The sequence below is a fragment of the Phacochoerus africanus genome, chromosome X (genome assembly GCF_016906955.1).
Source record: "Phacochoerus africanus isolate WHEZ1 chromosome X, ROS_Pafr_v1, whole genome shotgun sequence".
Taxonomy (NCBI): Eukaryota; Metazoa; Chordata; class Mammalia; order Artiodactyla; family Suidae; genus Phacochoerus; species Phacochoerus africanus.
This window is the reverse complement of record NC_062560.1, coordinates 105,959,185-105,975,544: the sequence shown is the minus strand read 5'-3', so window position 1 is coordinate 105,975,544 and position 16,360 is coordinate 105,959,185. Positions and strand designations below refer to the sequence as shown.

At 44.3% G+C, this 16,360-nt stretch overlaps 1 protein-coding gene across 1 annotated transcript; it reads right to left on the bottom strand.

Annotated features, from left to right (window-relative positions):
* Window positions 1–13,825: 13,825 nt before the first annotated feature.
* Window positions 13,826–16,027, bottom strand: TEX13D (TEX13 family member D). The gene has a single exon (XM_047764367.1). It carries the CDS (start codon window positions 15,907–15,909, stop codon window positions 13,891–13,893), a length of 2,019 nt encoding a protein of 672 aa, XP_047620323.1. The 5' UTR covers window positions 15,910–16,027; the 3' UTR covers window positions 13,826–13,890.
* Window positions 16,028–16,360: the final 333 nt, after the last annotated feature.

Here is a 16,360-nt window from a genome sequence, read left to right as displayed (position 1 = left end):
AGAATATGACAATAGAGAATAGTTCAGTTGATGCTGAACTATCATAAACATTTTAGAACCTTTCAACTTTTATTTTCTTCTCTCTTCTGGTTCAAGATGTGGTGTTAAGCAATATTTTCCCCAAACTTCCTCCTTTTTCATCAGAATAAGCCTTTGTTTAATGTTTGAAGCTGAACGGCCTTCTACATTTTCCTTTTGAGTATGTAAAATGCATTTTTTAAATTTTTTAAAATTATAGTTGATTTACAGTGTTCTGTCATTTTCTGCTGTACAACAAAATGACCCAGGTATACATATACATACATTCTTTTTCTTACATTATCCTCCATCATGTTCCATCACAAGTGGTTAGATATATAATTTCTGTGCTATACAGCAGGATCCCATTGCCCAATCCACTCCACATGCAATGGTTTTCATCTACTGACCCCAGACTCCCAATCCATCTTATTCCCTTCCCCTCTCTCCTGACAAATACAAGTCTGTCCTACATGTCCATGATCTTTTCTGTTTTGTAGACAGATCATCTGTACCTTTTTTTAGATTCCATATATAAGTGATATCATATGGTGTGTCTTTCTCTTTCTGACTTAATTCACTCAGTATGAGTCTCTAGTTCCATCCATGTTGCTGCAAATGGCATTATTTTGTCCTTATTTATAGCTGAGTAGTATTCTATTGTATATGTATGTACTACATCTTCCTAATCCATTCATCCGTCAATGGGCATTTAGGTTGTTTCCATGTCTTGGCTATTGTGAATAATGCTGCAATAAACATATGGGTGCATGTATTTTCTTCAATGAAAGTTTTGTCTGGATATATGCCCAGGAGTGGGATTGCTGTATCATATGGTAGTTCTGTATTTAGTTTTCTGAGGTACCTCCATACTGTTTTCTATAGTGGTTGTATCAATTTACATTCCCACCAACTGCGAAGGAGGGTTCCCTTTTCTCCACACCCTCTCTAGCATTTGTTGTTTGTTGACTTGTTAATGATGGCCATTCTAACTGGTGTGAGGTGGTACCTCATTGTTATTTTGATTTTCCTTTCTCTAATAATTAGTGATGTTAAGCATTTTTTCATGTGCCTGCTGGCCATCTGTATGTATTCTTTGGAGAAATGTCTATTTAGGTTCTCTACCCATTTTTCATTTGGGCTGTTTGTTTTTTTGAGTTGTATGAGTTGTTTGTATATTTTGTCTTTTTTTTTTTTTTTTTGTCTTTTCTAGGGCTGTACCCTTGGCATATGGAGGTTCCCAGGCTGGGGGTCTAATCAGAACTGTTGCCGCCAGCCTACGCCAGAGCTACAGCAACGTGGGATCCAAGCCACTTCTGCGACCTACACCACAGCTCATGGCAACACCAGATCCTTAACCCACTGAGCGAGGCCAGGGATTGAACCCGTAACCTCATGGTTTCTAGTCGGATTCATTAACCACTGCGCCACAACAGGAACTCCAAGTTGTTTGTATATTTTGGAGATTAAACCTTTGTCAGTTGAGTCATTTGCAAAAATTTTCTCCCATTCCTTGTGTTGTCTTTTTGTTTTTTCAAATGGTTTCCTATGCTATGCAGAAGCTTTTGAGTTTAATTAGTTCCCATTGGTTTATTTGTGTCTTTATTGTCTTTATTCTAGGAGGTGGGTCAAACAAGATGTTGCTGTGACTTATGTCAAAGACCTTTCTGCCTATGTTATCCTCTAGGAGTTTTATAATATCTGCCCTTACCTTTAGGTCTTTAATCCATTTTGAGTTTATTTTTGTGTATGGTGTTAGAAAATGTTCTAATTTCATTTTCTTACATGCGGTTGTCTAGTTTTCCCAGCACCATTTATTGAAGAGACTATCTTTCCTCCACCGTATGTTCTTGCCTTCTTTGTCGTAGATTAATTGATCATAGGTGTTTGGGTTTATTTCTGGGGTTTCTATCCGGTTCCATTGATCTATATTTCTGTTATTGTGCCAGTACTGTGCTGTTTTGGTGACTGTAACTTCGTAGTATTAGCAAACAGCATACAAATATACATTAAAAAAATCATACACCATGATCAAGTAGGATTTATCTCAGGGATAAAATACATTTTAAAATTGGAATTTAAGTAGCTAAACTTTTGTTGTGTGTTGTATCTCTTTCATAACATCAGCACCTAGTTCCTTGAGGACCTTGCACAGCTGGGAGCTCTGTAGGGAGAACAATTTTTAAATCCTCACTAGTCCTATCAATGGATCAGATTATAGAGGTGCCTTACACCAAAAGCCAGATATTTTCTCTCCATTGGCTAGGGCTGAAAACAGTTCTTCATTGGAGTTGTCTGGTGGCTCAGTGGGTTAAGGATCCAGTGTTATCACTATTATGGCATGGGTTTAATCCCTGGGCCTGGAAATTCCAGATGCTGTGGGTGCAGAAAAAAAAAAAAAAAAAAAAAAGAAGGAAAGAAAACAGTCCTCCATGATTTCAGTGGCAGCTAGTAGTAACTCTCCTTCTTGACTGATGCCTGCTTAGCCTTAGAATCTATCAGCCTTGGTAGACAAACTAAACACAAGCCTCGTACATTCATTTACAACACCAGGGATAAAAAAAATAAAATGAAACAGCATTCAAGATGACACTGGAGGATGGCTCTGGGGAACTGAGCCAAGATTGTCTCATTATCTTCCTACCTCACTTGTTTATGGCCAACTCTACCTCGTGCCCTTTTTCATACTTTGGGTCAAGGAAGAAATTGATCTGATAAGTGAATGCATACATCAATGTTAAGGACTTGAGAAGTTAGTCTGCCCTGAACTCTTTATATTTGGAGCAGGCCAGTGATTAGCCCAGAGAAATTTATCACAATGGTGGAATTTCAAACATGAAAGGAGAAGATAGGGATGGGGATCCCCTCATTCAATCCGTATGGACAACAGCCCACCTGTGAGGTGAACTGCAAGAACATTCAATGTCACATAGTTAAAAACAAAACCCAAGGTTTTTTGGTGTTTTTTGTTTGTTTGTATTTGTCTCTTCACAACCCTGAACAAATCATCCACAAATTTAGGAGCAGAGTAACCTGGAGCTGACAGCAAAAGTGTACCATGCATTCTTCTTTTTGTTCTGTGTTTTGTTCTGTGTTGCTGAAATAGCACACCTGTCAAAGCAGCCTGGTACAGTGGGGTTCAGCACAGCTAAAATTGTATTATAAAGGAACAGATAAATTATAAGGTAATAGTACAACTTTCACATCCAGTCCCTCCTTGTCATCTCACCGGCAAGCTGACAGCTGAGCCAGCCCACTACTGCAGTGTTGATGAAAAATACTGACATCTTCACTCTAGTGCTACACCGGTACTAAACCTGACTTCAGCAAATTCAGAACTTCACATTGAGCTTGAAGGGTAGAGAAAAGGGGATTGTAATGGTTCTCTCTTCTCTTTCCCCAGACCCACAAGAGAGGGAAGGGCCAAAAATAAAAATAATAATAATAATAATGCAAGATATGGGAATAGAGATAGCAAGGCACCAGCAGAGAGACTTAGAAAGAAAGGTCCCTGATGCACATATATATCTCCTTAGAAGCAGAATTGTCTGTTTATTGTCTGTCTCCCCCACTAGAACATATGGTACATGATGACAAGATTTTGTGTGCCTTGGTCATCCCTGTATCCTCAGTGTCTCGGACATATTAATATATTTGTTGAGGGAGTGAATGAATGAATGAAATTAGTGCTCTCAAGAAAATAAGAGAAAAACACACGCACACATTTGGTTCTACATGCCTCTGGTCCACTTTTGAAATGGCAAGATGAATTGGAAGGAAGATTAGTCCAGCAATTATGAGAGTCTAATTATACGCCATAGTTTGCCACCAAGTCCCTTCCTCTCTCTGAGGCTCATTTTCTCCATCTGTCAAATGGAGTTGAACCAGATGACCCCTAAGGCTACTTCCAACTTTAACATTCTGTGCTTTAAATGAAAGCCAAGTGTACTTTAGAGAGCACCAAGAGGGGTAATGGACTGAACTCCTTTGCATGCAAGAAGCAAGAGCTCTTTTCTCAGGTCGCGTGCAGTAGAGGAAAGATTTTTGTTCTTATTTTTAAGTGACCTAAGAAATAAAAATCATGAGATGGAGGAAGAGAGTTTCACAGCTGAAAGCAAACTACAACCTTTTAGAATATAAATGCTATTTAAATCAAATATGGAAACATTGACAAACTGTCAGCCAAGGTCAAAAGTATCTTCTTATCAAAACTTGTCACCTCCTGAGATCTCTGAGAGGTGACAGCATTTTGCCTGTGGATGCCCTGTCTGAGGTGCTAATTGTCTTCATTTCAAATGCCCTAGGCTATTCTCAAACCCAGGTAGATTAAAAGGATGATGGCAAGGGTGGTCAGTTTTATAGAGTGAATCTGACATTTCAAAGTCTTTTTCTCTAACCTTTCAAAACTAACTTTGTTCTTCAACTAGCTCATCTATAAGTGTGAATTCTCCTGTGACAGTGTTATGATACTGTCACCTGTGGTGAGTTTACACCTTCTCTCTTACTAAGATTCACTTCCTTTACAAAAATGAGAAAAGAAAAAATTTGTCTTTGAAAGAAAAAATAGCACCTCCTTTTGATAATATGTGGGCTTATCTATGAGGCTAATTTTCCTAATGCCCTTGTGTAAGTGAGGATTCAGAAATAGCATTGTATGTGTTTATCTAAGCCTTTTAAAAATACGTTTATTCTTTCAACCAACATTTTTAAGCACCTACCTACTGTATGACGGACACTGTGGTAGGTACTTAGGTTAGAGAGAAGAGAAGCATAAACCTGCCCTCCAGTAGCTCATAGTCTAGTGAAGAAGACAGATAAGCAAGCAGACAATTAAAATTCGCTCAGTAAAATCTGTGGTAGAGGGAAGGATGGGGCTCTAGGGGCAAGTAGTGGGACATCCAACTCAACTTATATTCTAAACCTGCACAATCTGCCCTTGACAGCAAGTCTTTATCTTTCTGTCTGCTATGTACACTTCCTTTTACTTGTCCTAATTTCACCTCTTTCATGGCTGGTTGCTACCTAATTCTAGCTGAAACTCTGCCTGCTTCCAAGGTTTTATTCTTGGAATAATAGCTACTATTTGTTAACTGACTACTACACTCCAGGCATACCTGCTAAGCACTTTGCATACATTATCTCATTTATTTATATCAATAACCTTATGAAGCAAATACTATTATTATCCCCATTTTACCAACAAGGAAGCCAAAACTCAGAGAGCCTAGGCAGCCCACTCAAGGTTTCACAACCTTGGTTGGTGTCAGGCCCCATATTTGAACACCAGCTGCTGACTTCAGAGCCTGTGCATTTCATCATATCCTCTTCTGCCTCCCAACATTGTGTCAGATTGGTCGGGCTTCAGTTTCCTATCTAGCAACTGTAATTTTGACTTCTAGAATATTCTTCTCACACTTCTCAGGTGTCAAATGTTCCCATGCCCAGACTTGTAGTATATTTGTGTCTCTATATGTGTCTTATGAGATCAGACAAACTGTTTTATCCTGGGCTTCTTTGGTTAGTAAAGCCTTAGAAGGCTCTTACAGAGTCACGGTCTATTCGCCCGGGGCTTTAAGGTCTATAATCTGCATCATCAGCTTATCCGTGCAAAGTTATAGAACATTGAGTAGTTTGTTCTCTTAAGTATTCTGGGCATCTTCTATACTGGGTGGACCTGGATACACAGTTAAAGTCTTATCACCAAATTCTTTTTCTAGACCAAATGAAGGCCACTCCTAACCACTTTTTACTTATCTTCCCCCAAGAAGATAAAATGAAATGACATATGTGATGTGCCTGGAAATTAAAAGACACTCAAAGTTTCTTTTTCCTACTAGTCTGTGAACTCCTGGAAGACAGGGATGCTGTCGCATTCCTCTTTACACACCCAAATCCTAACACAGCATCTGCACCTAATTACAGCTCTCTTGCTTTCCCCTTCCTCTCTCCTTTGGTAGAGAGAACCCTCTGCAGGGTGTAGCTTCTTATTTGCCTCAAAGAGTATATCCTTTCTGACATTGACTTCTTTCACACTCATTGTTTGCCAACGTCTATCCTGTGGTCTGCCTCATTTTGGTTTATAGAAACAACTCTTCACATCCCACACCTCAGCACCTGACAGACAAATAAATCATCATGTAGACCTTTGGTCTCATCGACCCCGTTGCCTTTGGATCATGACTGAATTTTCTTTCTACCTCCCTCGATCCTGGGTGGGGGCACTCTGGGTATGATATCAGTATAAGAAAATATCATTTCTCTGTAAGGAAGTCTCCAGCTTTCCTTCTAAAAATCTGTTCTCTTTCTTGGAAGCTCAAAAACAAAGTTCTACCGCTGATGCTTAAACCAAAAGATTAAAGTCCAAGAGACTGTTTTGTCCACACATTTTTTTTTTTTTGCCTGAACATTTTTTAGGAAATCTCTAATGTTTTGAAACACGGAAGACTGCTTTGATCTATACACCACGAACACCAGAATTTGGCAAAGGAATAGAATGAAATGGACTATATAAATGTTTCCCTAGGCAGCTTTGTAAATACAAATGAAATATTATAACCCAGCAAGCAAAATAGCTAATGGTGGATTTCTAAATGCATTTTGTAGTTACAGATGCAACACTGGCATCATTTTTCTTTTCCTTCTCAGAAATAAATATTTCATGAAAAAATGTTAGAAACATCGATCAGCTGGGAGTTCAATAGTAAGAGTCTTTTACAAAGCAGGTCATATATGTTCGGAATTTCAGAACTGTCTAGACAATATCAGGAATCGTAGTGGTAAAGGCATGAAATTTTCAGTACTTGCTCAGTCCTTTTCTTTCCTGGAACCAATATGGCTCACTGAAATTATCAAAGTAAATATATATCAAACAAAAAAACAGATGAGATTAAATATCTTAAAACTTTTACTTACAGACAAAACCCTCAGAGAGCTCTTTGTCATCATTTTATAAACACTGGAGTATGGTTTAATGCTGCCTACCAGAAAAGCAATCACAAGTTTCTGCCTTGTGTGCAATTATTTTTGTAATGTAGTGCAGAATGAAGAATAAAACCTAAAATAGTAGATATAAACATAAAAACAAAAAGCTGTAGAATGTCACAAGTGAAACTGTAATACAGCAGGTTATTTTGAAGTAAAATGAAGTCAACTTTTCTAGTAACTTTTTCATCAAGTGGTGGCACCATGTGCAACCATCTGGCTATCACAGGAGCTTTGCAAACCAAAATGGTCCACACTGAACTTGGATAGCTCTAAACTCCTTTAGCACTTACTGGTATTTAATATGCAGTAAAACCACCAGCTTTCTATACAACTTGTTCCTGACTTGTGTTCCAAAATTCATAGAAGTTTACGAAGGCAGTAAGGAGGATTCTGAGGTACTGTCAGTATTACAAAGAGCCTAGTAAAATGGTCCATTTGCCTATGATTAGGCTACATATAATAATAATAGTAATAATAACATTCATTGAATCCTCACAAAAATTCTAAACTTCAAGGGCAAGTGATTGCTCTGAGTTGGAATTATTATAGATATACAGGCATCCTTAATTTCAACTGAAAAAAATAATCATTTATGAAATAATGCCATATGAGACCCAGAATCCTTTGAAAACCGACATCCACAGGCCAGAAAATATGTTGGAACAATTGAAGAAAAGGCTAATAACTGATGTTTGGTGTATATTTGTCTTATTTATTCTAACAGAACAGGGGATCACTGAAGGCAATAATGATCGCTTCCAGAGTCTAACACTGTGCCCACCATGTAGGAAGCCTTCTTTCTACGCGTGCTATTTGCTTGATCTGTAAAGTAATAAAAAGCTAGAGATTCCTATTTGCAGTTCTTACCTCTAAACTTATATGCTTCTCTACAATTGTTTTAAGCCCTGGAGAAGTTGGGCTAGATGGGCCAGGATCTGACCTACTGGAGGATTCTGAGGTCCATTCAATAGAATGCTTCCAGCAGTAAACCAAATAGGGAGTTGTATCCAAGGAATTGTCCTAGATCCCCTAGAGGTATTGATACCCAGTGCAGCAGTACTTCTTGCTCTATTTCATCATGGTCCTGAACATTTGTCTTAAGTACCGAATGAAAAAAATCTGTTCAACAGCAACCTCCTAAAGTCACAGGGCTGTTCAGTATCTTCAGGTTTCTGTATGGCTTAGTGCCAATGGATGCAATCACTCTGTCACACACTAGAACTGAAGTAACCACTCAAAAGCACTGCACACAATGCCTGCACCACATAATAAGAACCTGCTACTATTCGATGTTAAGGTTTTACAAAGCCCTAAATAAAGAAATTATGTATTTCATTGCCACTCTGTCATAAATTTAGTACCATGATTTTAAAAACATCAATTCCGGAGTTCCCATCGTGGCGCAGTGGTTAACAAATCCGACTAGGAACCATGAGGTTGCGGGTTCGATCCCTGCCCTCGCTCAGTGGGTTGAGGATCCTGCGTTGCCCTGAGCTGTGGTGTAGGTTGCAGACGCGGCTCGGATCCCGTGTTGCTGTGGCTCTGGCATAGGCCAGTGGCTACAGCTCTGATTCGACCCCTAGCCTGGGAACCTCCATATGCCTCGGGAGCGGCCCAAAGAAATAGCAAAAAGACAAAATAAAATAAAAACATCAATTTCATTACCCAGTTTGCAATGAGTCTGGAGCTTTTGAAGTCTCTTTTCTTCCTACTTCCTCACTGAAAACTAAATACGTATGTCTGTTGGACTGTTACAACTGGCACCTTATCCACGTGAAACAAAAACAGTAATTCAGATAGACTATAGATAAGCAATCAAGATGGGCTCTATCTTAAAAGTATTAAGCTCAGCTCTATGACCTTTTCATGAGGCCAGTCTGCAGAATCAGATACAATTCACTTCCACCACCTAAATAACCACTCTTTTATTTACTTATTCATTTTTGCAGTCCTGAGGTAATAAGTGGTCCTACTTACTGGCAGCCTATGTGGTCACATATCCCAAAGCTTGAGCGATTCTAAAAGAGCAGCTTCTGGACCACAAGACTACCATTATGCCCCATTATAGTCATGTCATTGGGTTTAGGCATTGGTAATCCATGTTAACATGCAAATATATTATTTAGTAAGGGTAAAGGGTTAAGTAAAGGGTTAAGGCAGTGTGATATTATGGAAGGAGCACAGACATTTTTTTTGTTCCTGTGCCCTTTACTCTTTTTTTTTTTTTTTTTTTGCTATTTCTTGGGCCGCCCCTGCGGCATGTGGAGGTTTCCCAGGCTAGGGGTCGAATCGGAGCCATAGCCACCGGCCTACGCCAGAGCCACAGCAACGTGGGATCCGAGCCGCGTCTGCAACCTACACCACAGCTCACGGCAACGCCAGATCGGTAACCCACTGAGCAAGGGCAGGGACCGAACCCGCAACCTCATGGTTCCTAGTCGGATTCGTTAACCACTGCGCCACGACGGGAACTCCCTTTACTCTTTTTTTTTAATTACTCACTGAACTTATTACATTTGTAGTTGTACAATGATCATCACAATCCAATTTTATAGGATTTCCATCCCACAACCCCAGCACATCCCTCCACCCCCCAAACTGTCTGCTTTGGAGACCACAAGTTTTTCAAAGTCTGGAGGCACAGACATTAGAATCAGTAAAATTTCATTTTGAAGCCAGGCTTCACCAACTCCCAAATTTGAGTATTGAGTTACCACATCTGTAAAATGGGGGTAGTAATATTCGCTTTGAGGAACTATTAATGCAGGTACCTATTATACCTTATAGTCACCTAAGGGTAACATGTTTAGAGTGCCTAGGACATAGGAAGCCTGCAATGGCAACTCCTTAACAATCCCTTATACTCATTACTTACTGCACCTGGAGCAGAACCTTAAGAATAGGTAGAGGGAACAACCACTCACTGGGATTCGGAGAAGTTCAGTAACTTTTTTTTTTTTTTGTCTTTTTGCTTTTTCTAAGGCTGCTCCCACGGCATATGGAGGTTCCCAGGCTAGGGGTTTAATCAGAGCTGTAGCCGCCGGCCTACACCACAGCCACAGCAACGCCAGATCCAAGCCGTGTCTGTGACCTACACCACAGCTCACGGCAGTGCCAGATCCTTAACCCACTAAGCAAGGCCAGGGATCGAACCCACAACCTCATGGTTCCTAGTCGGATTCGTTAACCACTGCACCATGACAGGAACTTCAAGGCTTTTAGGTTCACACAGCTACTGAATAGCAGAGCAAGTATCTGACCTCCAAAGCCCAGATTCTTGCCTGAGAAACCTCCTGCCTTTTCTTATGTGTACCCAGCCCAGAAGAAAGTAATGATTTGACAGCCTCAGTTAATCAGATTGCTTTGGAAAGAGTTAGCCCTGAAAGGCCGTAATCATATTCAACTATGTAATCATATTAAACTATATAGGAGTTTCTATTGTGGCTCAGCAGTTAGCGAACCCAACTAGCATCCATGAGGATGTGGGTTTGATCCCTGGCCTCACTCAGTGGGTTAAGGATCCGGTGTTGCTGTGAGCTGTGGTGTAGGTTGTAGACTTGGCTCATATCCTGCATTGCTATGGCTCTGGTGTAGGCCGATGGCTACAGTTCCGATTGGACCCCTAGCCTGGGAACCTCCACATGCCACAGGTGTGGCCCTAAAAGACGGGAAAAAAATTATATAAAAACTATGCACAGGGTGAGTCTGCTTTCGTGCAAACCTAAAGTCATGCCATAAGCGAAGCAAATGTAGTGAGATCTAAAGTGAGCTGGTACATCAAAATGGATTATGCTGGAAAATTCCCAAGTCTCATCTGTGTTTCATCTTTCCGGAATTCCATAGAGCTAACAGCATACACAAGAGTATCACAAAACCAGCCTCCAACCCAGAAAACCTAGCTTTGGGTTGATGTCTCTGGTGGTCCCCTTCCTCCCCAGCGCCCTTCCAAGTAGCCAAGGCCTCCCGGTAGTCAGGACTTTGAAGGGAGAATGCTGGTGGGGCAGGTTCCCTTCTGTTCTCTGTCCCATCCCTGTCTCTTAGCCAAGCAAGTAGCCAGACTCTACCCCTCTTTGCCTCTTTGTCTTAATAGCCTGGCTCTTTTCCAGTATCCTGAGCATCTTGATGGGATTCTGCACAGGAGGGAGGGGACAGTGCCTTGTAGGACAGAAAGGCAGGAGGGAAATTTCTGCTGGAAGAACCTCTGGGAGAAAGGGCCTCAGTGAAATGGCTTTTAGGTGCCTGGAGCAAGGCTGGACACCAGGCATTAGAGCTTCCAGGCTGGGCAGAAATCCTCTCCTCACTTCACCTCTCCTCTCGCCCCCATACCCAGGAGTAGCAGAGAGGCCCACCTTCAAGGGACCATGTGGACTTGGACAGTGAGGGGAGCAGGGATAATCACAATGGATTAAAGACCTGGTACAATACCCTCTGCCCTCCCATTCTTGGATAACTCGCAAGAAGAGGAGGGGCCCCTAAATAGTGAATGAAACTGAACTTTCAGTCACCTCAGTGGGATGGAGGGAAGATGTCCATTTAAACTGCTGCTTCTGGAGTTCTCATAGTGGCTCAGAGGTAACAAGCCTGACTAGTATCCATGAGGACACAGATTCGATCCCTGGCCTCACTCAGTGGGTTAAGGATCCCGTGTGGCAGTGAGCTGTGGTGTAGGTTGCAGAGCTGGCTTGGATCTGGCATTGCTGTGGCTATGGTATAGGCCAGCAGCTACAATTGGACCCCTAGCCTGGGAACTTCCATGTGCCACAGTGTGGACCTAAAAAGACCAAAAAACAAAAACAAAAACAAACCTGCTCTGAAGTAAACACTACACAGGAGACATGGCAAATAAGTGCACACACTTCATTATTAGTTCGAATCAGAAAACCTCTGACAAAGGTTGAGCTTGGTGAGTTGGGATCTCCTGGGGGAACGCAAAAACACCTTTTATTCAGACTGGAGGCTGATCTGACTTCCCACCCCCTGGGTTCCACTTGCCTCTGAGAAGCTGGCAGAGAACACACCAAGTGGAAGAGATGGCCCAGGGGCATTGTCAGTAGTGCTTGTCCTGGTCTAGTTCTATTTTTAATCCAATCAGTCCTCCCAAGAGAATCGCCATCCATAGCACGATGTCTGTCCTTGGAATCCATTTTGTTCTTCATCCACTGACTAGAAAGGGATTTGGGAAGGTGGCGGCCTGAGGCTGAGGGCTCGAGTGTGTAGCCAACACTCCGGCAAGCATGGTCCTTCTTTAAGACAGCCGCCTGGTGGTCTTTCAAGAAACCAGGAAACTAGTTGTCCCTCTCAAGGGAGGAAATCAGGAGCATATCAGAAAAGTGCTGCCAGAGTTCCCGTCATGGCGCAGTGGTTAACGAATCCAACTAGGAACCATGAGGTTTTGGGTTCGACTCCTGGCCTTGCTCAGTGGGTTAATGATTCAGCATTGCCGTGAGCTGTGGTGTAGGTTGCAGACGAGGCTCAGATCTGGTGTTGCTGTGGCTCTGGCGTAGGCCGGTGGCTACAGCTCCAATTCGATCCCTAGCCTGGGAACCTTTATATGCTGCGGGAGTGGCCCTAGGAAAGGCAAAAAGACAAAAAAAAAAAAAAAGAAAAAAAAGAAAAAGTGCTGCCTACAATTTTGAGAGGCCACTTTCCCCATCTTTGCCACTGCTCATTTGTCTCACCTGGGACCAATGAGATGAGCAGTTGGGCAATAAAGTCCCTTCACGGAAGTCTCTTTGAAACTGTCCCCGGAACTGCAGAAATATCTGGATGTTATTTTAATTGGGTATACCCAAAGGCCACAGTACATGCAAGGCAAATAAGTTACTCCTGATATAATGTGTATCCCAAACTAGGCTGTCCTGTTATCTAACCAAACTCGCCAAATCAGATTATGATGTGTGCACCAGATATTAATGTGTAAGTCGAGCTCCTAACATATACTAATGAATAAGATGAAATTTGTCAAATTTGCTATCATCTATACAATTGAACACTGCAACCCCAACTCTCATGAATTAATTCCTTGTCCCAACGGAGAAATTAAATCTTAACAAATTTATTTTGCCCTCCTTCCCCCCCCAAGTGCCAAGGCATCTCTTCTTCCCTGACGTCTCTCTTCTTGGCTCCAGCCAGTGGCAGGGGGTGGGGAGTGGGGATGGGGAGTGGGGGGTGGGGTGGAGTCTCCCTGTGGTGCAAGTCAGTCAGAAACAAGGTGTGGTTTCTTTAGGCTCTTGGGAGATCCTCTAATGGGATAGATTCAGATTCTTCAGCAACAAGCAAATTCCATGGGGCTCAGAGAAAAAAAAAATAAAGACTATGCTCACCTACGAAACTTAAAAACAAGAAGCAAACATGAACACTGCAGTAGTATACAAAGGAACAATAGCATTTTCAAGGAAAACAGTACTCCTAAAATTCAGTATGGCTTATAACTAAAAACACATGGCTGCTCCCAGCCAAAGATATGGCTTTTTCAGGAAAACAAAGGAATAAGAAAACAGAAAGGAGTGAAAAGAAGAAAAAAAGTCTTGACTTCAGCTTCTCCAGGGAGTCAGCCAATGAGTATTGGCCATCCAGAATCCAGCACCTGTGAACATAAATGCAATTATGAGAAATTCCTTAAAGAGTAAGTGTGATACTCAAAAGCAGTCCCTCTTTATTCAAGTAAATAGAAAAATAAATACATATGTGTTTGTATGTGTATGTGTATCCACAATGATAAATAGCTATTATTTGGGTAATGGGATAATGGATTATTTAATTTTCTATATCATAATTTTGGTTTCAAATTTTCTGTGAAATGAGTAAGTTACTTTTTGATCCAAAGAGGGGTATGAGGAAATCGGTTTTTCTTCGGAGTATTTCCAATTCTTACTTACCTTCCTGAAATTAGTCACTTTGTCCTGGGTCAGGGCCTCCACTCTCAACGGCCATGCAGACTCTCTTGCATTTATAGCAGGCCTTGCGCCAGGGAAAATTCACTGCTTTACACCATGGGCAGTCCCAATACACTGAACTGCAGCCTGAAGCAGATTGCTCCTGGTGGTATGATTCTGAGGCCCTTTTCCCTTTTAGCTGCTTGGTCTTCTGCCCCTGAGGCTGTTGTTTCTTTGGGTTTTCTCTTCCAACATGGCTCCAGCTATCCACCTGGGCGGTTGCCTGGGGCCTCTCTGGACCTCCTTCGTGGCCCTGTCTCCTGTTGAACCCCATGGGAGGCATCCCCTGGGGTCTCCATGGACCTCCTTCCTGGCTCTGGCCTCTGCTGCCCTCCATCCCCTGGGGCCTCTGTGGACTTCCTTCCTGGCTCTGGCCTCTGCTGCCCTCCATCCCCTGGGGCCTCTGTGGACTTCCTTCCTGGCTCTGGCCTCTGCTGCCCTCCATCCCCTGGGGCCTCTGTGGACTTCCTTCCTGGCTCTGGCCTCTGCTGCCCTCCATCCCCTGGGGCCTCTGTGGACCTCCTTCCTGGCTCTGGCTTCTGCTTCCCCCAGAGGGAGGCAGCCCCTGGGACCTGTGCAGACCTCTTTCCTGGCTCTGGCCTCTGCTGCCCCTTGTCCCCTGGAGCCTGTGTGGACTTTCTTCCTGGCTCTGGCTTCTGCTGACCTCCAGGGGGACAGTCCTCTGAGACCTCTCTGGATCTTCCTGCTTGTGACTTCTACTGTCCCCCAGGGGGACAGTCCCCTGGGGCCTCCCTAGATCTCCCTCCTGGCTCTGGCTTCTGCTGCCCCCCAGGGGAACAGTCCCCTGGGGTCTTTGGGGAACTTCTTCCTGGCCGGAGCTCCCACTGGCCCCCAAAAGGACCATCCCCTGGGGCCTCTCTGGACCTCCATCCTGGCTGCGGTTCCAACTGCCCCCAAGAGGGACCATCCCCTGTGACCCATCTAGACCTCCATCCTGGCTGAGGTTCCAACTACCCCCAAGTGGGACCATGCCCTGGGGCCTCGCTAGACATTCTTTCTGGCTAAGGCCGCTGATATCCCCTAAGGGGTCTGTACCCTGGAGGGTCGCAGAATCTTCCCCCTGGCTGCAACTCTGCTGGTTTCCCAGTGTGGCTGTCTCCTCCTGGAAGCTCACAGCAGCCCCCGGGCCAGGTGGGTAGATCGCTGGAGGAGGCATCTGAGGTGGGACATCTGCAGCTTCTGCTTCCATGACTGCTGGTGGTGGCATAGGTGCCAAGAATGGGAATCCCATTGGGAATGGTGCGTGGAATGGAAATGGGTATGGCATCGGCATCAGCAGGGGGTGTTGCATGGCCTGGGCCCAGGGACTCAGGGGTCCTGGCCCATAAAACACAGCTGCCGAGGCTGGCATCTGGGCCTCAAAATATAGCCTGCCATGCACCCCCATGGCCACCTCATCTCTCTGCTGCTCTGCGTTCAGGGGCCACGCTGCAGCCCCAAGCTGCTCGGCTCGAGGACAAGGCGCCATATCTTGGGCTTGTGGGGCGACCTGGGCCAGTCTCTCCACCTGGAGCAGTTGCCCACGAAGCATGTCATACTCATTCAGCGCCTGCTGCAGGGCGGCCTGTGTGAATCCCAGCTGCGTGACTACCTCCTCCCGCTCGTCACGCAGGCGCTGTAGCTCGGAGGCCAGAGCCCAGGAAGCCACCTCGCGCTCCTCTAACTGCTCTTGAAGCCGCCGGATCTGGCTCACCTGCTGCTCCTGCTGCCTCGCGCCCAAACGCACGCTCAAGGCCAGCGCACTCCAGGCACAGGCCCTCTTGATGGAGTGCGGCACCTGCGGGTCAGCCACGATGACCCGAAGCCGATCCTCTACCTCACTCCAGGGCTTTGAGCGGAAGGCCACATAGAAATCGGGGCCGCCCCCATTCATAAGGACCTCATTGTTGATGAACCTGATCACCTCGTTGTGGCGGAACCCGCTGGCTTGGTCCCCAAAGTCCACGGCCATGGCTGCCGCGGCCTAGACAACCGATCTCCTCAGAGGAGACGCCAACCCTGCCGCTGCAGCTGCTAAAGGCGGCGGCCGCCACCGGCCGCTCCTCACCTCCCGGCTCAGTCCTGCTTCAGTCCCAGCCCAGTCCCAGCCTTCTCCTCGGTCTTTCTCGTTCCTCACAACCCCACTTCCACTACAGAGTGTAAAGCAAGTCTCCCCTCGCCACGCCAACCTCAACTGGGCCGCCGCCGCTGACGAGGACGTTGAGGACGACAGCGTGACACGTCACAGGCAAGTTCTGAGTAACCCCGCAAAGCCTGCTGGGACCAGCCTCCCTGCCAGAGCCCCATCTACCGGACGAACTGGCAGAAGCTGCACCAGCACCGCAGTGAGCCTCCGGAAGGCTTTACTGTTTCCAAGAACTTGAGAAATAATACATAACATGGCAACTGAGTGGAGCTGCATA